The sequence below is a fragment of the Miniopterus natalensis genome, chromosome 1, assembly GCF_054644295.1.
Source record: "Miniopterus natalensis isolate mMinNat1 chromosome 1, mMinNat1.hap1, whole genome shotgun sequence".
Lineage (NCBI taxonomy): Eukaryota > Metazoa > Chordata > Mammalia > Chiroptera > Miniopteridae > Miniopterus > Miniopterus natalensis.
Genome location: NC_142081.1, coordinates 78,805,708 through 78,830,748, shown reverse-complemented (window position 1 = coordinate 78,830,748; position 25,041 = coordinate 78,805,708). Strand labels below are relative to the sequence as shown.

The window sequence follows — 25,041 nt, the reverse complement described above, 5'->3', positions numbered from 1 at the left end:
AATGAGACATTCCCCCCACACACACACACACTATATCAGTGGATACCACATAGGAAGCCAAAACTTCTACCTCCTCTTAGCAGTAATAAGGATCTCTCCTCCCCAGGTGTCAGCAGAGGTTAAGTGGGGAACCTGTACTTCTACCTTCCCCTGTCAGTAATGAGACAGCACCACCCCTGCTTCTCTGACGGAGCTGTCACAAAACAGCCAGCTAAAGCAGAAGGTTTAAGTAAATGGTTTAGATAAGATATGTTATAATCTTATAATATGAAAATATTCAGGCTTCAATTAGAAATTGTACAAAGAACCAGAAAGGTCTCAAACTGAGTGAAAAGACAGTAAGTGCTAACACCAAGATGACGAAGATTTTAAAGTGACATAATGGAAATGCTTCAACAAGCAATTAGGAACACAGTTGAAATAAATGAAAAACAGAAAGTCTCAGCAAAGAAATAGAAGAAACAAACAAGAACTAAATGGAAATTTTAGAACTGAAAATACAATAACAAATTTAAAGCTGAGTAGATGGACCCAGCAACAATCAGGTAGAGATAGGTATACAGAACAAAGAATCAATAAACTGAAGATAGAATAGTAAAAACCAATCAGAATAGCAGAAAGAGAATAGATTTAAAGACAGTGAGACCTGTGGGACTAACAAAAGACCTAACATTTCTGTGTTCTAATTTCTGAGTACTGAAATGAGAGGAAAAAGAGGTTCGGCCTGAAAATCAGTTGAAGACTTAATACCAAAAACTTCTCAAATTTGGCAAGAGAAATAAAGATATAAAGCTGCGGACTGAAGAAGCTGGGTGAAACTCAAACAGGATAAATAAAAAGAAATCCATACTAAGGTACATCATAATTAAACTTATGAAACTAACGGAAAAAAAATCTCAAAGGTGTACAGAGAAAAATTGTATCTTATCTACAATGGGAAAACAATTAGAATGATAGTGAAATTCTTATAAAAAACTATGGGAGCTAGAGGAAGTGACATAATGTTTTTCAAGTGGTGGGGGTGGAAAACTGTCAACCCAGAATTTTATAGCTAGCGAAGGAATGAAGCAGAAGATTTTCAGATGAAGGACAACTTAGAATTTGTTGCCAGCAGACCTGCCCTAAAAGAATCACTACAAGGCTCTGTTAACAGAAAGGAAATGATAAAAGGACACTTGGTACATCAGGAAGAAACAGCATAGCAAGAAAAAATATGGGTAAATATACTAGGCTTTACTTCTCTTGAGTTTTCTTAATTATGTTTGATGGTCAGTGCAAAACTTATTTCACTATCTGATGTGTTTCTAAATGTAGTAACATGAAAATATTCATGGCATTTATATTACAAACAAGGAAATTAAAGGGCCATAAAGTGAGGTAGGGTTTCTGTATTTCACTCAGACTGGTAAATGACAACATCAGCAGTCTATGATGTTATATACATATAATAATAATACCAAGTGTCACCACTAAAAACACATACCAAAGGATACACTAAAAAAATGATAGATAAGCCATGACCAAGTGGCTCAGTTGGTTGGAGTGTCATCCCGTGCCCCAAAAGGTTGCGGGTTTGATTCCTGGCCAGGACACGTACTTAGGATTGCTGGTTTGATTCTGGTCAGGGCAAGTACGGGAGGCAACCAATTGATGTTTCTCTCTCACATCAATGTTTCTCTCTCTCTCTTCCTTCCTCTCCTTTCGTCTCTCTCATGCCGACTGGTCATGAGTATATTCATGTTTGCCCTAAGATTAATTTAAGTAATTTTACGGTCTGAAAACAATGTAGAGTTTTAAAAGAGCAGAAGAGTAGCCAGCCACACAAGCAAGTTCTGGCTCCAGATAACTGGTCATCGAGGTGTTAAGCATATCCTCAGGTGAGAATTAAAAATAAGATAGGTAGATAAATAAAAATGGAATTCTAGAAAATGTTTAACCCACAGGAGGCAGGAAAAATAAAACAGAGAAACAATAAAGAGAAAACAAAAAATAAAATGGCAGGCTTAAGCCCTAGCATATCAGTCATTACATGAAATGTAATTATACTAAATATGTCTAAATATTCCACTTAAAAATTAGCAGACTGCCCTAGCTGGGTTGGGTCAGTGGTTAGAGCATTGACCTGTGGACTGAAGGGTCCCAGGCTCAATTCCAGCCAAGGGCACGTACCTCAGTTGCAGCTCAGTCCCTAGCCCCAGTCAGGGTGCATTCAGGAGACAACCGATCGATGTGTCTCTCTCACATCGATGTTTCTCTCTCTCTTTCTCTCTCCTCCCCTCTTCCACTCTCTCTGAAAGCAATGGAAAAAATGTCCTCGGGTAGGGATTAAGAAAAACAAAACATGATCCACATATGCACACCTTAGTTACGTCCTAGGAAAAAAGAGTATTTCCTAGAATAAAAATAAGGTATAATCGTTACCTTACCTTACCTGTGTCGCTCTCAGAAATATAGGAGGAATTACCTGCCCAAGCCTTCCTACATTAGATATATTACTGTACTCTGCAATTTGAGCAAAAACTTAAATCTCCAGGCTTTTTAAAGCACAAAATATAAATAAAAGCTGGGAAAGTAAACCAAATTCTTCAGATTGTTCCTCGTGAATATCCCTGTTCATCTGCAACTCCCCAGAGTGATGAGCACAGATTAGTGGAGGCAGCACAGGTGAACACCCAACCTGACTCTCAGTTCATTCCTCCTTCTCCTCCCCCTCGTCCTCCTTCTCCCCCTCCCCCTCCCCCACCTCCCAGAGGCTCAAGGCAGGGCCCTTCCAGTCCTCACAACCTGCCCTTACTCCAGTGCCTCCTGACTAGAGGCTGGAGGCTTTGAGCCCCACAATATGGTGACGCAGAGTGCTTTTTTACTGCCTGGCCTTACTTAAAGGAAATGCAGTAGGCTTCCTCTGTAGAGTTCTGAGAACGTTGACTGTAGTGAAGTCTTGTATGTTTTTACTTGGTCAAGTATTTCTCACAAATTTTGTTATCAGAGTACCATTCCAATCTTTAATTTGCAGTTGTGTGGAAAATGTTTTGTAATGAAAGATCTTCATTGGGGGATTGAGCAGCATTTAATAAAGTCTGTATTTTGCATAAAAAAAGAAGACACTCACTTCAAATATAACAATATAGGCTGGTAGAAAGTAAAAGGATGGAAAAAGTTATATCATGCAAACTAATCAAAGGAAAGCCAGAGTGTTTACATTAATATTAGATAAGGTAGACTTCAGAGCAAAGTTAAGAAACTTTGACCAGAGACGGAGGGACATTGTATAACGATAAAAGGATCACTTCACCAAGAAGGCATAGCAATCCTAAGTGTGCAGTAAACAGTAGAACTGCAAAATATGTGAAGCAAAGCTGATAGAACTGAAAGAAGAAATAAATCCACAATTGTAGATGGAGACTTCATCCTTCTCAACAACTGAGAGAAGAACTAGACAAAATCCGCAGATGTGTGGAAGATACTCAACACCGTCATCAAGAGGGTTTAATGACGTTGCCCAGCTGGGTGTGGCTCAGCGGTTGAGTGTTGACCTAGGATCCACGCAATCGGGGCTCGATTCCCAGTCAGGGCACATGCCCAGGTTGCGGGCGCGGTCCCCAGTCAGAGGCATGCGGGAGGCAGCCGATCGTTGACTCTCTCATCATTGATGTTTCTATCTCTCTCTCTCTCCTTTCCTCTCTCTGAAATCAATAAAGATATATTTTAAAAAAAAAAAAGAGGATTTAATGACGTTTCTACAGCACTCTGCCTGACAACAACAGAATGTATATTCTTTTCAGGTTCCCAAAATAGACCATATATTGGACCATAAAACAAACTTCAAATTTAAAAACATTGAAATCATATAGTGTGTTCTTCAACTACAGTGGGCTCAAACTTGAAATCATTAATTGAACATCTCTGCTGTTGGAAGGGTTGCGTACTGTATAATTTCATTTATATAACATTCTTGAAATGACAGTTTTAGTAGTGAGGAACAGATTAGTGATTGCCGGGAATTGAGGAGGGTGGGGTAGGAGGGAAGTGGGAGCAAGTAAGGTAACGGCAACATGAGGGATCCTTGTGATGAATATATTCTGTCTTTTAATTTTATCAATGTCAGTATCCTTGTTGTAATATAGTTTTTTACTGGGGGAATCTGGGTAAAGGGTACATGGGGTTTCATTTTATTATTTCTTAAAACATCATGTGAATTTTCAGTGATCTCCAGATAAAAAGTTTATTTAAAAGAATAGAGATCATTAAGTGTTACAGAAGTGTTCACAACAAAGGAACATTAAACTGAGACTTTCTCCTTTACATAATCAATAATTGACTTGAAAATAACTTTGTCATGAAAACAAAACAGAACAAAAAATCTATATTAAGATACTATTTTCACCTGTTAGATTAGCAAAGATCATAAAGTTTGATAGTATATTTGAGAAGATGTGAGAGAAACAGGTACTCTCATACACTCTTAGTGCCATGTATTAAGAGTAATTTCGCTAGTGGGTTTCAAAATTAAAAGTACACATGCCCTTTGACTCAAAGTTCCGCTTTGGAGTATGTATGCTACAGATCTATTTTCACAAATGCAACATGACGTGTTCAGTGTTACTCACTGTGGCATTGACCATAATAGCAAAAGATTGGAAGCAGTCTAAATATCCTTCAAGTAGGGGACTAGTTAAACTATTTTTACATCAAGAAAATGAACTATGAAGCCATGAAAACGAAAAAACAAGGAAGCTCTTTACTTACAGTATTTTTCAAGATATTTTAAGTACAAAAAAGCAAGGTGCAGAACATTGTATATGCTTATTGTGTGTGTGTATGTATATATACACATACATATAAGAACTTAATTGTATATGCAGAGAACATTTTTGGGTTTTGTTTGTTTTTTCTTTTTTTAATCCTCACCCAAGGATATTTTGTCATTGCTTTTCAGAGAGAGTGGAAGGGAGAGAGAGAGAGAGAGAGAGAAGCATCGATATGAGAGCGACACATCGATTGGTTGCAAGGGGTTGAGCTTGCAACCAAGGTACGTGCCCTTGGCCAGAATTGAACCTGGGACCCTTCAGTCCTCAGGCAGACGTTCTAACAACCAAGCCAATCTGGCTAGGGCCAGAGAGAGCATTTTTGAAATGATACTTAAGAAATTGCTTTCTGGAAGAGCTGAGTAGCCAGAGACGAGATATGGAAGGAAAATTTTTGGTATATCTTTTGAATTGTTAATTATATGAATATATTACTGAGTCAAAAAAAGTAAACTTAAAAATATTGTGATTGCCCAGCCAGGTGTGGCTCAGCGGTTGAGCATCAACCTAGGATCCAGGAGATTGCAGTTCAATTCCCGGTCAGGGCACATGCCTGGGTTGCAGGCTCGATCCCCAGTTGAGGGTGTGCAGGAGGCAGCCAATCAGTGACTCTCTCATCATTGATGTTTCTGTCTCTCTCTCCCTCTCCCTTCCTCTCTCTGAAATCAATAAAGATATATTTAAAAAATAAATATATTGTGATTGAATCAATTTCATAGTAATGGCATAAAAATCAATTTGTTTTTCATATGTTCACCCATTAGTAGGTGATATTGATGGGTTAAAAGACATGTCTCTTCACATGGTACAGAGATTTTATTTTTATAATTCTTTATTAGATATTCAGATTTCATTATTTAATAACCCGCATAAGCGATTTCTCTGAGTGGAGAGATACAAGCAATGTTTCAGTTTTGTTCCCCATTATTTAATTTTCTACAGTGAACTTAAGTTGCTGACTTCCATGCATCACACAGGTCCAGGGAATGTAATTCAGTGCAGCCCCCCTGATATTAGCATGTATTATGTCTATAATCAGGAAAAATATATTTAAAAATCTTTTCATAGATTGATTCCTAGTTCATTGCATTTGAAGTATACTTAAATTCTACATTTTTATATTCTTGTTCTGGGCTAATGATAGGTACTAATAATTAGGAAGGTAGTTTTGAGGAGTAAATATGACACGCCTAATTAATCATTTTGTCAAAGTGGCATTACTGTTTTAACTTTTCCCGGAATCATTTCCAGTCTTAATTTTTGCTACTTGATTTTAATCTCTGGCCTTGGTGTCCCCCCACTGCCTTTACATGTACCATTAGCACCTAGTAGCCTAACTGAAGATGCATAGTGCATAGCAGTTCATTTCTTTTCTAATTAACTCCTATTAATTAGGGATCTTGAAATACTTAAGAAAAAAATTCCAGAATGAACAGAGCAGCTCTAATTGATAATTCTACGTCAAGCATTGATTGATAACATACAAAAGACATTTGTTCCCCATGTTTTTACAAAGTGAAAAATTCAATCTTTTTCAACAGCGAGTTTTTTGAATTTTATTTAGTTGATTAATATTATGTCTCTTCATTGTTTCTAGGTAAATCTTACAAACCATTGTGGTTTCATGGGAGGACTACAAAAAAACAAAAGCACTGGATTGACCACGCCATATTTTGCTACCTCTACAATGGAAGTAATATTTCATGTATCAACAAGAATGCCTTCTGATTCTGATGACTCTTTAACCAAAAAAGTAAGCGTTGAGAGAAAAGTGCTTGGTTAAAATTCTAGTATTTAAGAAAATTATTACATAAAATATGTAAGTACGCTAATTGATAAAACACTAACTCTGAATACTCACCCAATACCATCTTCAGAAACAGTATTGTTATAGAACAAACTGTTTTCTTAATGATGTGATTGAAGGTTATAGTCTTAACAGAAGATTTGCCTTCAAGAAAGTGGAGATAAGTCCTCGCTGATTTGGCTCAGTGGTTAGAGTGTTGGCCCGAAAACTGAAGGGTTCCTGGTTCGATTGGCTTGATCCCCGGCCCTTGTCAGGGCACGTGCAGCAGGCAACCAATCTGTGTCTCTCATATCGATGTTTCTCTCTCCCTCTACTCTCTCTGAAAAAGCAATGAATAAAATATCTTCTGGTGAGGATTTTTTTAAAAGAAGAGCTTGAAAATGTTCTTTCCTCTACAGGGCGGGGCAAGAGGTGTTCCATTGTTTGGGGCATTTGCTCTGCCCCCCCCCCCAGGCAAAAGCTGTCTGACTGGCAAAGGTCTGCCTGAGAAAGATGTCCTCTGCCGGACGGGGGAATTACTCAGCACAGGAATCCAGATGGCTGCCCTTTGAGCTCTATCTCCAGAGCCCACAACCCTGAATTCTCCTCACACTGCTCTAGTCCACTCTTCCCTCCCTCCACTGGAGCCCACGGTGACTGGCTGCACAGGAAACTTTGTGCATTGGCCCTTTAAGAGGGTGCCTGCATTTCCAGCTGTCTCTCCCTGGCAGACAGAAGTCCTGCTGCTTTTCAAAGCCAGATGTTATGTGGGCACCTTTCTCCATTCTGGTGTTCTTGGCTGGGAAGCCGAGCCTGGGGTTTAGGCCCCAGAGTCCTCAGTGGAAACGCCCCACAGCTGAGATAGCCCTCTGGGCCTTCAGCTGCTGCCTGTGGGAGCCCAGCCAGCCCCTCGAGCCTCCGAACTTCCTACCAGTCTCTATGCAGTCTCCGCTTTAGGTCCTGGGTTATGAGGGTGCTCTCCAGCTAGTTTTCAGTTGATTATTCAGGGTGGTTTTTCTATATTTTATTTGTAATTCCAGTTTGGTCCTGGGAGGGTGTCAATGTAGCTTCCACTTAATCCACGGCCACCTTGGAATCCCTTGGGAAGTTCATTAGCAGGAGCCAGGGGTCAATGCCAACAAACATTTATTCCATCAACTCATTTTATTTCTCTGAAAATAAGCCATACCCAAATTAGAGATAATTATGAGTATATTTTGGCAGTGACTCATATTTATCATTATCATTTCATGGCTCCATGGATACCACTTTTATATACCAGAGCAGTCTAAAATTAATAGTATCTTAGATTACAAACATAAGAGCAGAATAAAGTATATCATTTTTTGTTAAAATGCTTTTAAAAAAAAAATCATGTCAAAATATTTTTACTTCAATATATTAAAACTGATCATTATATGGTACTTAAACTTTCATCCCTGTGACCTTTGTAGAAATGTCAAATAAGTAAGATTTCTTATTTCATTTATAACATTCATAAGGGTTTTCAAGAAAAATCTGAAATGGATGTTTAGCAGTTGACTATCATAACAAAATGAATTTTGGAGATGATAACACCATTTAAAAATTGTTAAATGGTTGAGTTCTAATTGAAATTATACTTTTAAGTGGTGAATATTTTGAGTACTGGAATTTTGAGGGATTAAACCTTGAACACTAATAGTTTCATATATAAGTATAGAAAGAGTTTTTTTAAATATGGTAAAATGTAAATGCAACATAAAATTTGCCTAATTTTAACTATTTTTTAATGTAAGTCTATTGACATAAAGTTCATTTACTGTTATACACCCATCACTAGTATCCTTTTCCAGAACTTTTCTATTTTCATTTAGTTAAAAATATTTTTTATTTTCTCTTTAGAACCTTTGACCCATGTGTTATTTAGAAGTGTGTTGTTTAATCTCCAACTATTTTGAAATTTCACATGTCACTGCTTTCACATATATAGTAAAATCATACAAAAGTAAAACCTACCATGCAAAAGTAAAACCTATCAAAATTGTAAACAAATGTAATAAAGCAATATTACTTTGGAAGGTATATTTTTTTGAATAGCAATTTAAATCACTTTAAGTAAAATCTACTCTGTCAACATTGGGACTTAATTCAGTATCAAGGAAAATTTTACCTGGCCTCAGAAACAGTATAACTATTCTAAACCTTTTCATAGAAATAAAAAGAATGTAACATTTATTACTCTATATATTGAATTTTCCTTTTCCCTCTTCTATAGTACTCTTGTCCTTAATCTGCTGTTCAGAGTGCTAGTATGTAGGATTTTTCTAAGTAACAGGCTTATATTTTAGCTCTATTATAGTATCAATTTCTTTTTAATAAAAGCTTAAATGTTTAAATTTAATCATAGAAACCAGTTGTTTTATACCAGTTCCCCTTAATAAAAAATCACTTTCTGTATTGGCATTTTTTCTCCTGAATTTAATAAATTCCACATTAGAGGTAATAAGTTGAGGCCTAGAACATGTGTCCTATTACAAATGAACAATTGGATATCATTAGGTTGTCCCCCTTTCCTTTGTACATATATCTTTAGTGTGTTAATCCATTCAGTAGACACATTAATGAGCACTGGTTGAAGTGTAATATTGGAGGATGTAAGGCTCGTTGACCTCAGCATGGAGTTTAATACCTCTAATTAAATTAGATAGTCGACAGTCAGTATAAAGAAATAGCCATGCCTCTGGCAAGCTGGAATTATTTATGACTCTGGCTCTTTGTTTTAAACTTGAAAGGAAAAAATCATTTATATCTAGTTTACAGAAACTAATTTTAGTTCTCACTTTTTATTTAAAATGTGTGGTGATTTTGTAAATTATTTTTAAGCATTTTCTTTTCTCAGAAAGAGGTAAATATCTTTGAACCTATTTAAGTATAGCATTTTATTTCTTGTGTTGAGAAGCTTTTTCAAGGCTCAAGACAGTAGCAGCAGAATTTTTACAACATAGACTGTACTTTTTGAACAAATTAACCAAACATTCAGTCTAACAAAGCAGTCTCTCTTAGAAATATTATACCACCGTATCAAAAAATCCTGATATAACCCCAGTTCAAGCCATCTGTTCTATAAATTATCTCTACCTGAGGAAGATTGATGGAAAATGGTTAAAAATAATTTCCACTTAACTGAGTTTATTCACCCCTAAAAAATCAAAAGTGCTGCAAGCATTGGTATAAAGTGTTCACAGGAGCTTGTCTCATTTCCTCTGTCTCCTTGTTCTAGCCACTCGCTGATACTCTGCTTCATAGGTACTGAATCATCCTTTTAGGAGTTTGGTAAAGATCAAGTTCAGATAATTGTAACATACTTAGTTGGACTCTCTAGTCTGTTTTTCATTTCCTGGACCCCCCAAAAGAGGGGCTGGAAAGCCCTTTATTTAAGTTGGTTGCTTCTGGAATACTGTTAGTGTAATAGACAGCAGTTCATTTTCTTTTTTGAAATTTGATCCCAATAATTTTGCAAATAAATGAGCTTTATAGACCTATTTGGTCTGATTTTAATATTTCCTATTTTTTTATTTTATTTAGGAATAAAATTGCAATATACTTTACTTTCCAAAGAACTATATGCTAAATATAATCTGGAGAATGAATTCAAAAACAAATTTAAGGAATAACAACAAAATTTTTATTATTTTAGTAAAGGTGTAGTGATGTGATAGTTAATAAATGTTATGGAATTATACTCATGGTTTCAGTCCCAAAATATAACAACCTTACATAAAATAATTCTATTTTAATGTCATAAACTCCACCCTTAACCCCATTTCTATATACTCCTAATGACAAGAATAGAGGATAGAGAAACCAGAAAATACAAATGGGTCAAAGTAAATTTATCTAACTACTGTGAGTGGTATAATTTGGATGATATTGAAATTGCTTCTCATTACATGTAGAATAAAATTTGAATTCTCCACTATGGCCTTCAATGCCCTATATGATTTGGTCACCTAGCTGCCTACTCCTCTGATCTCACCTTCTCATACTTTCTTTTTCCTTTACCGCAGTCTGGCCTTACTGGCTATCATTCTGATCTCCCAGCATGTCAAGCTTATTCCCATCTCAGGAGTTATGCACTTACTATTCTTTCTATTTGAAATACTCTTTCTCCACATCATCAGGCTTTGTCATTTTCAATGTCCTGTTCTTAGACTCATATAGACAGTTCCTTAGAGAGTTCTTTCCAGACCATCCTAGCAAAGTAGCCCCCTCCACCCAGTAACACTATCACATACCCTATTTTATTTTGTTTGTAGCACTTAGCACTTTCAAGGTGGCATATTTAAATAAATTCCATAATTGCAGATGATTCTGTTTTTATGCTATACACTATGTAATGATAAGAAAAAAGTTGCCAAGTACTGTGATATTATCCTTTTAATAGTCAGCATTATTTATTGAGTGTCCACTCTGCTAACGTATCATGTACTAGATAAATGCTGTGCCTATTGCTTCAGGAAGCTTTTCTTAGTTATTAAAAAGTGAATGATCCACACAGGAAGTAAATATATGAAAACGTGTGGCTAAAGAATGTGTATGAAAGTATGTTTTTTCACGTAATTGAGGAGTATGTGATATTGTATGTTTTGCTATATACAAGTGTCTGGAAGATGGAGGGAGGCATAAGGGCTTGGGGCAGTGAGTATTACTCAGTTTCAGTTTCTGCATATATACCCACTGTCTCCTAAAGTAACTGCCTAACCTAGTTACCTTCTTTGCATTCTTCAAATGCCATTATAGCTTAGTTTTCTTTGTTACTTGCATTCAGGGAAGTATATTTAGAGCATTATCTATATTGTTAATTATTCATTTCTTGCCTAGTTATTTTACTCTGTCTCCTCCACTGGACTTAAAGCTTTGTGAGAGCAGAGACTGTGCCTGTAGCGCAGTGCATTTACTCGGCTCTCAATATTTTTTTTTACCCTCACCCGAAGATATTTTTTCCATTGCTTTTCACAGAGAGTGGAAGGAAGAGAGAGAGAGACATCAGTGTGAGAGAGACACATCAATTGGTTGCCTCCTGCCTGCACCCCGACCAGGGCCGGGGATCGAACCTGAAACCAAGGTAAGTGCCCTTGACCAGAATTGAACCAAGACCCTTCAGTCCACGGGCTGACACTTTAACCACTGAGCCAAACCAGCTAGGGCTCTCAATATTTTCTAAAGTATGAAAGAAGGTGGACAGGAAGGACTGCAGGGAGGAGAGAAGATCTTTTAGAAACTCATGAACCTAGTCCAGGTGTGTAGGATGACTGGCATCTTACCTCAGGTAACAGTAGAGGAAATAGGGAGGAAAGTACAAAAAAGGAGTATAATACTTTTTTCTTAATGAAGAGGTTGTTAGAGATACAGTAAGGAAAACAGAAGTTGAAGACTTTCACGTTTTGACCCTGAGTAATTATAATTAACTGTTAGATGCTTTTAACAGAAATGGGGAAGTCATATAGTAACCTGATTTTATGAAAGAGGCAATACAGTTACTTTACATGAATTCTAGTCTCCAGCTCCAGATGAATGATATTCTGTGGCACTGAGGAAATCTAGAATTGACTCTGGAATCTCTGTTCATAATCATGGAAAATGAGAACACTGCCATAAGATAGGCAAACATCTGATTTTCATAAAAAGAAATTGAACAGGCCACCAACTACAAAAATTACTAATGGTCATGAGCTCTATGTCAATGCCTGGCAAAATAGGATTATTAAACAGATGTTTTGTGAGCACTTAAGTAATGAAGTAGTGATCACTAGGAGCCATGATGAGTTCACCATAACAAATTGCATCAAAGTAACTTAATTTGTTTTAATAGGATTACTAGATCAGGGGAAGCCATAGACAATATGAAGCATTTAACTAAGTCGTTTGTTGTGGACAAATTGAAGAAATGTGGTCTTAATAATAGTTAGTATATTCATAACTAGTTGTGTAATTATATCTAGGGAAATAAATTAATTATTTAATAAGAGGCAATATAGAGAAGTGGTTAAAGTGTGGTTTCTGGAACTAGCCTGCCTGGGTTTCAGTTCTGGCTCTGCCACTTAATAGTTATGTGGCCTCAGCCAAACTTGTTTTATCTTCTTAAGCTGCAATTCCTCACCTGTAAAAATGGAGGTAATAATAATTATATTTACCATGTAACATTGTTGTAAAAATTAAATAAATTATCACAAGCACTTAGACTAGTAAGCATTTAATAAATGTGGATTTTTTTTAACCAGGATGAACATCTGTAATGGCTCTTACCCAAACCTGTCCCATTTGACATTGTTATCCAAAATCTAAATGAAGACACAAGAATTTGAATTTAAGGATAACACAAATCTGGGAAAGAGAGAGGTAACACATTGGATAGCAGAATCAGATTAGCAAAAGACCTTGATAGGCTTAAGGGTAATCTAAAACTAGCAAGATATAATTTAATAGGAATAAATATGAAATCCTTTCTCACTCAGTTGTACCTGCATAAATGAACTTTGTAGAAAAAGACTTAGGGGTTTGAATTGACTGCAACTTCTGTTTGAGCCAGTATTATAAAAATGGAGAAAATTAAATGTAGTGAACAGAACAAAGTAGTCCCACTATAGATAGGCTGGTTGTCTTTGTCAGAACACCACAGTTTAATAGAAATCTCAATAAACTGAGGTAATAATCCAGGATAATGAATAGATTTGTAAACTGTAAGAAGAAGAACTAAGGACACTTTTAACCTGGAAAAGAAAAGTTGAGATATATTATTATACTGATCTTTAAATATCTGAAAAGACAGTATATAGAATATAGGTTGGATTTACTTGGTAACCCTTCCTCATTTTGGAAGGACTGGCTTCAGGGACATTTTAGCTTAGTATGAAGAATGTTCTAATGTTTGAAACTCTTTAAAAATGAATGGATTGTTTTGTGAATTTTTAAGCTAGCTAGCCTTAGAAATATTCAAGCAGAGGCAGAATTACTTGTCAGGAGTATTACAGTGGAAGTTCCTGTATTGGGTAGGAAATTGGAACTTCAGGGTCTCTTCTGGTGCTAATATTCTATAATTGTTTGAGGACTTGATTTTATACATGTCGAATTTCATTTAACTGCTTTGTCTTCATAAATTGGTAATGATAATCTACAGCCAATGTTACATACTTTGAATTCCAAAATAGCTTAAGCAGCAGTTGAAGTGAATTTGAAAGAGTAGTTGGTTGCCAGTGATTTTAACAGACCTACGCCATATACAGAAGTCTTGTACTCTATTTCAGAAGTGATTGACATCTAGGTACAAAAACATATAATTAGGAACCCCTTTCAATGTTTTCAGAGTAAAGAAAAAACCTGCTGAGTATACATAGGACACAATCTTGTAAGTCCAAAAGAGATAAGTAAATAAAATAAATATAAAATATTATATAACGTTTTCATGTCAAAATATATCAAACACACTTCTGAAATTTCTATTAACCTGTTAACCACTCAAAATTGATTTTTTCAGTAATCTCTTCAGAAATTTCTAAGCAATGATTAATAATTTCTCAATTGCGTTTAATTAGTATATAGCAGGATTATTTTATATACAGATATAAAAACATGCCTCATCATGACAGCATAAAATAATTACCTTTTAGCATTTGAATATAAATCATAATGGATATTCTGGAAGCTTTCCCTTAAAATGCTTGAACATGTTTAGAATAACTTTGTTATACACATGGTTCTGGGCCCCAAATATATTCATTACAACATCTTGGTAAAAATGTATTGTTCTTTTCCATTAAACTTCTATTGCAGGCTTTTAATACTCTGTGGTGGATATTTGAAGAGAAGCCTTGGTTATATAAGATAAAACTACAGTTGCCCTTTTCTCTCATTTCTTTAGATAAGTGAGCACTAGAAATTATAGATAGCTTTGGCAAGAGTTCAAGGGTTAATGTAGCAGATAAATAAAAGGAATTTTCTGTAAATTGAGACCTGCATTATTTCAGTTGTCTTGTCTTTCCTAACCTAACTCATTTAATTTTAAAAAGTAAATACTTAAATTCTTCCTGACAGTGTGCTCAGCTTTTACTATCGTTTATTACTTCAATTATACTTGATATCACTTAGAACAATCTGCCATTTGGAAATCTCAGTATAGCCTGGAGCTTAGTATTAGATCTGGCTGCTATTGTAACATGTACAGCATATGACATTAATGTATCAAAATTAGATTGGATCATCCCTCCTGGTTAAATTTATTTCACATTTCTTTTGTATTCAGTTAACATAAACCTATTAGGGAAGCTGACACATGGGGATGGCTGTATAGGAAGGATATTTTTAAAGTATTTTGATTAAAAAATGAAATTATAGAGCCCTGGCTTTTGAGTTGTGTAATCTTTTTTGGTTTTTAAAGATGTCATAAAGCCTAAGTCCTGCATTTATATCATTCAAGTCTATGTGTGGTGTAAATAATGAGAATTAAAACTTAAACAATATTTTTATTTTTGAGACCTACCATCAGTATTTAGAGCAATAAGCACATTTATGGTTTCCAAAATAAAAAAATATATATTATTATTTAATCCACTTAAACCTAAAAAAAAGTCTTTCTTAAAAGAAAAAAAAAGTCTTTATACTTTATTTTTAAAATAGATTCTGGTCTGTAGATTTAGCTCGGCACTATCTTTAGAGTAATAATAGTTGCCTGTATCTTATAATCCATCAGTGTATATGAGAAGGTGTTTATTGCTTAGTAATACAAATTTTAAAGTTCAGGAATTTACCTTGTATTCTCAAATACTTAATGAAATCCATAGTGATTAGGATTTTCTAGATAGGTTGGTGTTGGGGACTTGAACCATTAGAATTCGCAGGCTCAGCTGATCTGGCTACCCCCACCGCAGCCCCTCAGTGCTATTGCCATATAGCTGTTTTTCACCACTGGTTCGGACAGCGAATCCCAGTTGTCCCTGTCCAGGGAGGAGCTTGTCACCAAACCTGTCAGTCGTAACTGCAGCAAACAGCCATTGTCGTTAAGCAAAGATGAAAAAGATACCAAGTGAGTGGTTCGAGATAATGCCATGAAGATTTGGGATGTCACCAAGTGCCTGGAAGCGTTTGAGCTCCTGGGATTAGCATGTGAGAAGACTAAAAGCATTGTGGACAAGAAAGTTGTCCCCCCAGTTCTGTATCTGTAACCTGGGTGATCTGGAGGACTGTCTTAATGAACTGTGGGAAGATAAGGAAGGAAAGAGGAAGATGAGTAAGAACAATGCCAAAGCCTCGAGCACCCTGCACCAGAAGATCTGAAAATACAACGGAGATTTTGTGTCCAGTATTACACATGCTAAGCAGAACCCTGCACAGTCTGCAGATGAAAATGCTGAGAAGAATGAAGATTCAGAAGGCTCTTCAGATGGGGCTGAGGACGGAGTCAGTGCTGCAGCCTTCTTAAAGACGAAATCAGAAGCTCCTTCAGGGAGTCACAAGTTCCTCAAAAATATGGAGGATAGAGATGACCCAGAAGATTGAGAAAAGGATGAAGAGTGGGACACAGGTTCAATGCTGTCTAGCTCAGGCTCGGGAGAAAAGGCAACACACCGTGTTGGCCTCAAGATTCCTTAAAAGGCCCTAGCCACACTGGAGGACAAGAAGGTCACTAAGAAAAAACAGGAGGACAAAGCAAAGAAGAAACACGATAGGAAATCTAAGCATCTGGATGAGGAGGAGGGAGGATAGTGAAGGTGGGGAGTGGGAAAGGGCTTGAGATGGAGTGCCCTTGTTAAGGAGAAACCAAAAATGTTTGCCAAGGGAACTGAGATCACCCATGCTGCTGTTTCAAGAAACTGAATGAGAACCTACAGGCACGAGGCAAGAAGGGAACTGATCGTGCAACCCAGATGAGCTGCTACAGCTGCTGGTTCAGATTGCTTCTGAAAACAACATTGGGGAAGTTGTCATCGTCAAGATCAAGTTCTATGACTACAACCCCAACCTGTCCACATACATGAAGCCAGAGATGTAGCGGAAGTGCCTGGGCTGCATCAGTGAGCTGATGGACATCCTGTTTGCAAACCCCAACATCTTTGTTGGAGAGAACATTCTGGAAGAGGATGAGAACCTGCGTAATATTGACCAGCCACTGCATGTCTATGGCAGTACCCTAACTGTGGTGGAACGAATGGATGAAGAATTTATTAAAATAATGAAAAATACTGATCCTAACTCCCAAGAGTATGTGGAGCACCTAAAGGATGAGGTACAGGTGTGTGCCATTATTGAGCATGTGCAGTGCTACCTGGAAGAAAAGGGCACCACTGAGGAAATCTGTCGTATGTACTTGAGGTGCATTCTCCACACCTACTGCAAATTTGATTACAAGGCCTATGAGCAGCAGCTTATGCTCCCTAAGGGCTCCTCAAAGTCTGACCAAGATCAAGCAAAAAATGAGGGCAAGAACTCAGTTGTACTGATGGAGAAACTTTGCAAATACATTTATGCCCAAGATGCACAGATTGTATATCCACACTTGTGCCATTCTCTGCCATATCTCCTGCTGGCACCAGGCCCATGACCTCATGCTTATGAGCCACCTACAAGACAGCATTCAGCACGTGCAGATACTGTACAACCACACCATGGAGCAGCGGGACATCTGTTTCTTCCACCAAGGCCTGACCAAGGATAATCATAATGCCCTGCTGGACATCCAGTCAGACGGCAAGGCCAAGGAGCTTCTGGACCAGGATCTGTTGCTACATAGCCTATAGGAACACGACCAGGAGCAGGAGAAGGTGGAGTGGTGCTAGCAGGTGCCCTTTTACCTGCACATCAACCTGGATCTGCTGAAGTGTGTTTATCTGGTGTCTGCTATTTTCCTGGAGATCCCCTACATGGCCACCCAAGAGAGTGATTCCCACCAACACATAACCAGAAAGCAATTCCATTACCAGCTGCAGGTGGGCTAGTGACACCTTTGCTGGATCCTCATGAATCAATGAGGGAACATGTGGCTGCTGCCTCCAAGGCTATGAAAATGGGTGACTAGAAGACCTGCTTCAGTTTTAACAATGAGAAGATAAATGGCAAAGCGTGGGACCTTTTCCCTGAGGCCAGCAGAGTCTGAACCATGATGGTTAGGAAGATTCAGAAAGAGTCACTTGCAGACCTACTTCTTTACCTACAGCAGTGTCTATGACTCCATCAGCATGGAGACACTGTCTGACATGTTTGAGCTGGACCTGCCTACTGTGTACTTCATCATTAGCAAGATGAACATTAACAAAGAGTTGATGGCCTCCTTGGACCAGCCAACAAAGACAGTGGTGATGTACTGCACAGAGCCCACTGCCCAACAGAACCTGGCTCTGTAGCTTGCAGAGAAGCTGGGCAGCCTGGTGGAAAATAATGAACAGGTGTTTGACCATAAGCAGGGTACCTGTGGTGGCTACTTTTGAGACCAGAAGGATGGCTACTGCAGAAACGCAGGCTACATGTGCCTGGGATGCCTACTGCTAGTAGCAGTCTCAGACAGCCTACTGATCACTTCTGTCCCCAGGGCCTAGACCATGGGTGGGGAATGTCTGGCCCACCAAGGAAACCGCAGGTGGGACTCAAAATTCAATAAATCTAGGAGCTTTTTTCATAGCTAGTTTTTAAATTAATGATTTTGTATGGCCCACAAATGATGTTATAAATATCCGATGGCCCTTGGCAGAAGAAAGGTTCCCCACCCCTGGCCTAGACCATTAAACAGCCTTTAAGTCCTAAACCATACCCCAGTCATTAAAGGCCTATTTAGAGTTTAAAAGCTAAACAAAAACTATTAGAACACTGACTCTAGACTTTTTTTTTCTTCTCTCGCTTGTGTGTGTGTTACATACTCTTACTTTGATAGACTCTCTGCTCAGAAAAATATACAAAATTTTACAGATAACTTCCAAATATTCACAGAATCTTTGAACCTAGGTTAAGAACTCCAGAGAGCCTTTCATTAATTGGACTTCTTTCTTTAAATTACACATTTAACGTTTTTCCTACCCCTTGGTGTTTAAGCCAAAAAAACACACACACATATTTCAGAAACAGAAATTGCCTGTATGTTAGCTCATACTAAAAATAAAAATATTAATCACACTTATCCTAGTTTTTTCTTTCAGACTTTACCATCTACAGTGTGTCCACTTATCTGAAAGTAATAGAAAGGTCATGTGAGATATGACTCAAAAATGGATTCAAATGTTTGCAATGGAAGAATCAATAAACGTGCTAAGATAACCAAATATTGTATTAAAGTACATGTTCAGAAAGTAATCTTTGTGAGGAACACTCAAGACTGATGGGTACTAGGTTCATTTTTCTAATAACTTACAGAAATTCAACTTTGAGATGCTTTGCTTTTGATAAGTTTAATCACCATAATGTCATCTCTCTCCGATTGCCAAAAACATCTTTGTAAGCGCCACAAATATTTAACATTGAGAGTCTAGCAATTCTCAAGAAATCTATTTTGGATGAATTTCAGAGGCAGAGTTTCATAGGCAAAGAAAAACTTGGAAATAGATTTGTTAAACCAAATATAGTCAACTTTCTCATACTCAATAGATGATTACCCAATTTATGAATTATCTATTTCTTTTACTTCTCTTCCTGTTGCATGCTTTAAGCCAGTTCACTGCTCATTAGCACTTGCAGAGAGTGATCAGAAACACAAGAGGAATCTTAAATCAGTCACTTTTTAAAAACACTCTTAAACAATCTTTTAAGAGGTTTGGTAGTGGAAAATTGGTGCAACTGCCAGTTAAGGAGAGTATTTGGGCTGTATGTGAATCTTTTTTGTCTAAGTTTTGTGTTTTCAATTAACTGTTGACTGTTAAAAATTATCTGGTCTTCTGCAGTGTCTCCTGATGTCTTTGAATGTTTGTTTCATGTGTTGTAAAAAAATGGTCAAATGAAATTTTTAAAATATGGCTTTTTATTTCTTTACTTTTAATCTTTTTATAATATGTTAACAGTAGTTATATAAATACAGGACTTTTCTAAAGCACTATGAACTATTTTCTTGGTTTTTCAGTTGAGACATTTAGGAAATGATGAAGTACACATTGTTTGGTCAGAGCATACGCGAGACTACAGGAGAGGAATTATTCCTACAGAATTTGGTGATGTCCTAATTGTAATATATCCAATGAAAAATCACATGTTCAGTATCCAGATAATGAAAAAACCAGAGGTAAGAACTTCTTATTTTACATTTTAGTAATGTATTTTGAGTTCTCTGTGCGTTTGTTCCTTTCCTTTCAGAAGGGTTAGACTAGGCATCAAGTTGTGAAATGGTGGGAAATGAAACAAACTCTGGTAGCTATGTGAATTGTGTTAGTCTCTTTCAGAAGGAGCTAAAACAGGAAAAGTAGCAAGAAACTATGTTAAAATGGGAGAAGGCTTGGTAATGCCAGAATGGAAGTTGTTTTATGCTAAGCTCACAAAAGGGCTTACCTTTTATTGAAAGAATGATTACTGTTTCCTAAAAGACACAGTAAGAAGTAATCATTTCCTTTAGAACAGGAACATATGATTCCTGTATTTTTAGTTGATACGTCTTATTAAGATTACGTGATTATTTAGTTATGTCAATAAGTGAGAGTTCTAAAAAGTTTTGTTTTTTTTTAAGCCAAGTAGTTCTAGTTGGCTGTTTTATAGTGTAGGTTTGAAACACACTTATGAAAGTATTTTCTTTCAAAATAGTAAATGTTTGTCCTTCTTACTTTTTAAAAATTGAACACGTTTAAGTTTATAGAAAACTTAGTTTTTGACGGTAGATCATGAATCTTAAGGATTTCTTGGATTAATTTTCCTATGTGTGAATTTAAGCTATGGCCGGGTGTTTTTTTTAGGGTTCATCTAAACCAGAGGTCAGCAAACTATGGCCCACTTTCTGTTTTTGTATAACCCACAAGCTAAGAATGTTTTTTTACATTTTAATGGGTTTTTCTTTTTTTTAAAAATTGAAGCATAATATACAGCAGAGATAATATGTGGCCACAAGCCTAAAATATTTACTGTATTATTCATAGCTAATGCCCTTGCCTTCAGCTGCCACTTGTACCAACCATAGTCAAGTAGAATAACTTGAAATTGTCAGTCATGTGATAGAAAATGACAATTATCTAACATAGATTTTTTTCTAATAAATTATGTAATAGAAGTGTTTTAGGTTTTATAACAATGCTAGTATCACACAAAAATAATGAAAAACTAACTTGCTGCCTGTAAGAATGTGTATCTTTTCCTGTGTTGACTCAGTGGAGGAAGAGGAATTTATTTCCAGTGTTGGATTTTTTTGTACAATTGAGGCTACAAAAATTTGAAAGTTGGCAGGGAATATAAACTATTTAGTTTGTTACATGAAGTACACAGTTCTTTTGAATGAAACCCTGTAGACCTTTAGCATTTCTTGTTTATTGTCCTAGTATGAATGACCCATCATGGAAAAGAATTGAATTTGAATAGTATTTCTACTGAAGAAAGAACTAAAGGGAAGGCAGAAACATTTTTGTATGCAAACGGTGTCTTGATTGTTCTTATATACAACCTTTCTTCAATTTTAGCATAAAACTATGTTCTAACTTTTCAATTAGGTTCCCTTCTTTGGTCCACTGTTTGATGGTGCCATTGTGAATGGAAAGGTCCTACCCATTATGGTTCGAGCAACAGCTATAAATGCAAGCCGTGCTCTGAAATCGCTGATTCCACTGTATCAAAACTTGTATCCTTTTTAACAGTATGGTTTCTATTCTAATACTTGTCTGCTTTCCAAGGTAAATGTTTCTTCTGTTGTTAAGACCTTTGAATTTCTGTTTATTGATATACAGGTGATGGAGTTCCTCTCCAGTATTTGAGCACTGATGATAATTGAATGGTGTAATTTCTCTTTCACACTTTTAAATCAGTACTTAAATTACCTTTTGGTTAATTAATTAGAGCCCCATTATCTGTTAGGTACTCTGTTACTCTGGATGTGCAGAGATTACCAAAACAGTCATCGGAGAGTACTCAATCTAGTTAAAGAACTACACCGTTTTCAGTATATGTGCTTACATGTGCTGCAGTAGTTATGCAGCATATTCTGGAAGTATAATTACAAGGAGCCTCTTATTTAGCTGGAAGAGGGTGTGGTCTCAGGAAACACTTATGAGAAATTCGAGGATTGAACCAATCTTGAAGGATGATTGAGTTTATTGGGTAGATGAAATTAAGAGCATTCCAGAAGCAGAGAGAACATAGAGACGTTGAAGTTTGAGAGGACTGGAGTGTTTAAGAACATGGTTACTGGAGCCAGATTGCCTGGCCTCAGATGGTGGCCATCACTTTCTTAACTACATAGCTAGCATTGGGCAAGTTATTCAACCTCTCTCAGCCTCAGTATTTTATGTATATAAATTGAGAGTGATAATAATATCTAGCTCGTGGTATTATGAGAACTGAATGAATCAATATGTGTAAAGCTCTTAGAACAGTGTGCCTGGGACATGATATGCATACAATTTTAAATTGTTTTCTGATACTCCTTTGTAAAATAGGTTTGTGTTTTCCTTTACTTTTTCTATATAATTAAAAAACATTTTAATTCTTTTTTTATATAATAAATTATGGATTTAAGCTTTACAGAAAAGGCTTTTTAAAATATTCCGTTCTCTTCCACATGAAATGGATTTATCATAAGTCTGCCACATGCATTTGCTTTTGATGAAAATTGGCTTACGTGATCTGATTTTTATGTAATTTCTCATGTATTATGACATCATGAAATGGGATTATAGGTGGATCATGGCATGTTATGTTAATTAACTCGTATTTGAAGTGTTCATTGTAGTGAAATATAAGGATTCAGTTTATTATTTCCTGCATAGCTCTAGAAAAGTAACTAATCTTATAAGGAATATACCGATTATTACCCATTAACTAATTTTATCCACATTGTCAGTTCCATTGAATTTGTCTTCTTTCTGACCTTTGCCTCTTGACAGTTCTCCTGATTCTGATGTTCATCCTGAGGTTAGTGTCCTCTACCATGTTATTTAAAAAACAATTGAGCCCTGGCCAATGTGGCTCAGTTGGTTGAGCATCGTCTCCCATGCACTGAGAGGTGGCCAGTTCAATTCCCCTTTCAGTCCCCAGTAGGGGGCGTGCAGGAGGCAGCCAGTCGATGTTTCTCTCTCACATCAGTGTTTTTCTCCCTTTCCTTTCCTCTCTCTCTCAAATCAATAAAAACATACTTTAAAAAAACAACAAAAAACATTTTTTAAAATGCCTTAAATCTTTTGGGAAAGTGGTAAGAGAGATTAGGTTGTAATACAAAACTGTATTTGCTTCTTGTCTTATATGACAGGACCTTGATTTATTGAGCAAACACAAACTGTTTCTAGCCCAAAGTGCAATTAACATTTAATATGCACACTTTACAAAGTAGTTTATTATTTATTTTTTAAAAAATATATGTTGATTTCAGAGAGAGGAAGGGGGAGGGAGAGAGAGAGAGAGAGAGTTGAAACATCAGTGTGATGATAGAGTTGTCATTGATCGGCTACCTCCTGCATGCCCCCGACGGGGGATCGAGCCCCCAACCCGGGCATGTGCCCTGACCGGGAATCAAACCTCGATGTAGATCCTAGGTCGATGCTCAAACTGCTGAGCCACACCCAGCTGGGCTACAAAGTAGTTTAAAAATGCAAAGTGTTCGGGATAGAGCTTAATTTCTTTTCCCTGCACCTAAGTTCATACTCTTGAGAGCTATTTCAGATTTGTATGTTACACTAGAGGTATGATAACTAGATTTGCAGTTAGAAAACACTGATTTTAACTCAAAGCTCTGCCTTATTATCTTGGCTAAGTCATAGAATCTCTAAACCTCACTTTCTTCATCTGTAGAAACAATGCTAATACCCATCTCGGAATTGTTGTGAAGATTAAATGAGATTATGAATTTGGATGTGCTTAGCAAATGAAATAAGGTACATTTTTGGTGCAGTGATTAATTCTGTTATGTGTAAAGATTGCAGTCAATATAAAACAACTCTCCCCAACACCGTGGAATTGCCTAATTGGGTTTTTGTGTTTGCTTGGTTGGTAGGTTAATTGATTGGATTGGATTTTCAGGCCTGCTTCGTGAAGTTTGCCGTAATAGTTAAATCTTGCTGAGACGTTAATAGATACCACATTGGAGAAAATTCTAAGATGGAGAGAGATAATTTCAGATGAAAACAGTAAACATGAACACTTTATTTGCACAGCAAATATGAACAATTTCTATCAGCAAAATTACTTCTTGAACACTCAGTGAAAACATTAAATAAGACAGATCAAACAAATTTTTCTTGACTTGGAAGCTTGAATTTAGAAGCTATATGGAAATTATTTTCCCATACTATTAAAGCATATAGTAGAGATACTCCTAGCCTTTGCTAATCTGAAGAACACATAGTTATCTTTGACAAAGATTCAGAAAGCTTTGTATTCTAAATGTTGGGGAAAAGGACTTTGTACAGGTGGATTACTTGATTTTTAAGTGAAAGTTTATATAACAAATTATGACCAGATATTTTATTTTAAGATATTGAAATATGAGTCTGTCTTTTAATTTAAAATAATATTTCAGAAATATATTAAATTTTTAAATGTATGCTTCTGACAAATCTGGATAAGGAAAAAAATCATGTGTTCTAAAACAGATCAATAAAACTTAGCAAAAATTGAGATAGAAGTAGGCTTTGAAAACTACCAGAGTTACTACTTTAATTCTCATGAGAGAAGTGACGGGGCAAAATAATATGTAATAAACTCAATTATATTTGATAATTGCCCTGCTGTGTCAGTTATTTTATGCCCAATAAAAGTACCCACTAAGATTCCACAGCATAAATTGTGCTATTTATGATCATTAAATACAGTTTAAATTTTATCCTTAGAACACTTCTGTAACTATGAATCTAATGTTGTTCACTAAATGAGGACAATATTGATTGTCATATGCTGCCCAAATCGATCTTGCTAGCAGCCAGAATTACAGTAATCTGTCAGTATTGATGACTGTCTTTCAGGCTTTGAAACCTCTCCTTCACTTCACTTGTCATTTCTTGCATTACTTGTACTTGAAAAGCATTTTCTTGAAATCTCTGACTTGGTCAGCTAGGTACTTTTTTGTCTCAAGCTCAATTTCTTGGTTTGAGCCTGCAATTACAACTGAAGTATAACACTGGGAAGGAAAAGGAGACAGATTCTGGGTAAACCATTGGACCTGTAGGGTATTTCAAGTTGATCTTAGTTATCATTTATCAGTTACCTGTTGAAAGAGAGAGAGATTTGGGTTTTTGGAGGGAGTTGTTTAGTTATTTTGTTTTTGTTTTTTGGCTTTTTTGCATTGGAAATAATAATTCCAAAGCATTAATTTCA

General features: G+C 36.4%; 1 protein-coding gene and 1 pseudogene across 5 annotated transcripts in view; both read left to right on the top strand.

The window, feature by feature from the left end:
• The window catches only part of RALGAPA1 (Ral GTPase activating protein catalytic subunit alpha 1), a 243,060-nt gene that overhangs the window by 179,909 nt on the left and 38,110 nt on the right, over positions 1-25,041 (top strand). For all 5 annotated transcript variants that reach the window (XM_087823517.1, XM_087823523.1, XM_016198437.2 and 2 more), the window contains 3 exons: positions 6,403-6,558; positions 19,667-19,825; positions 21,231-21,358. In XM_087823517.1, the coding sequence (XP_087679643.1) occupies positions 6,403-6,558; positions 19,667-19,825; positions 21,231-21,358 (443 nt within the window). The remainder of the gene's footprint in view (positions 1-6,402; positions 6,559-19,666; positions 19,826-21,230; positions 21,359-25,041) is intronic.
• Positions 12,742-18,159, top strand: LOC107526098 (eukaryotic translation initiation factor 3 subunit C pseudogene; annotated as a pseudogene).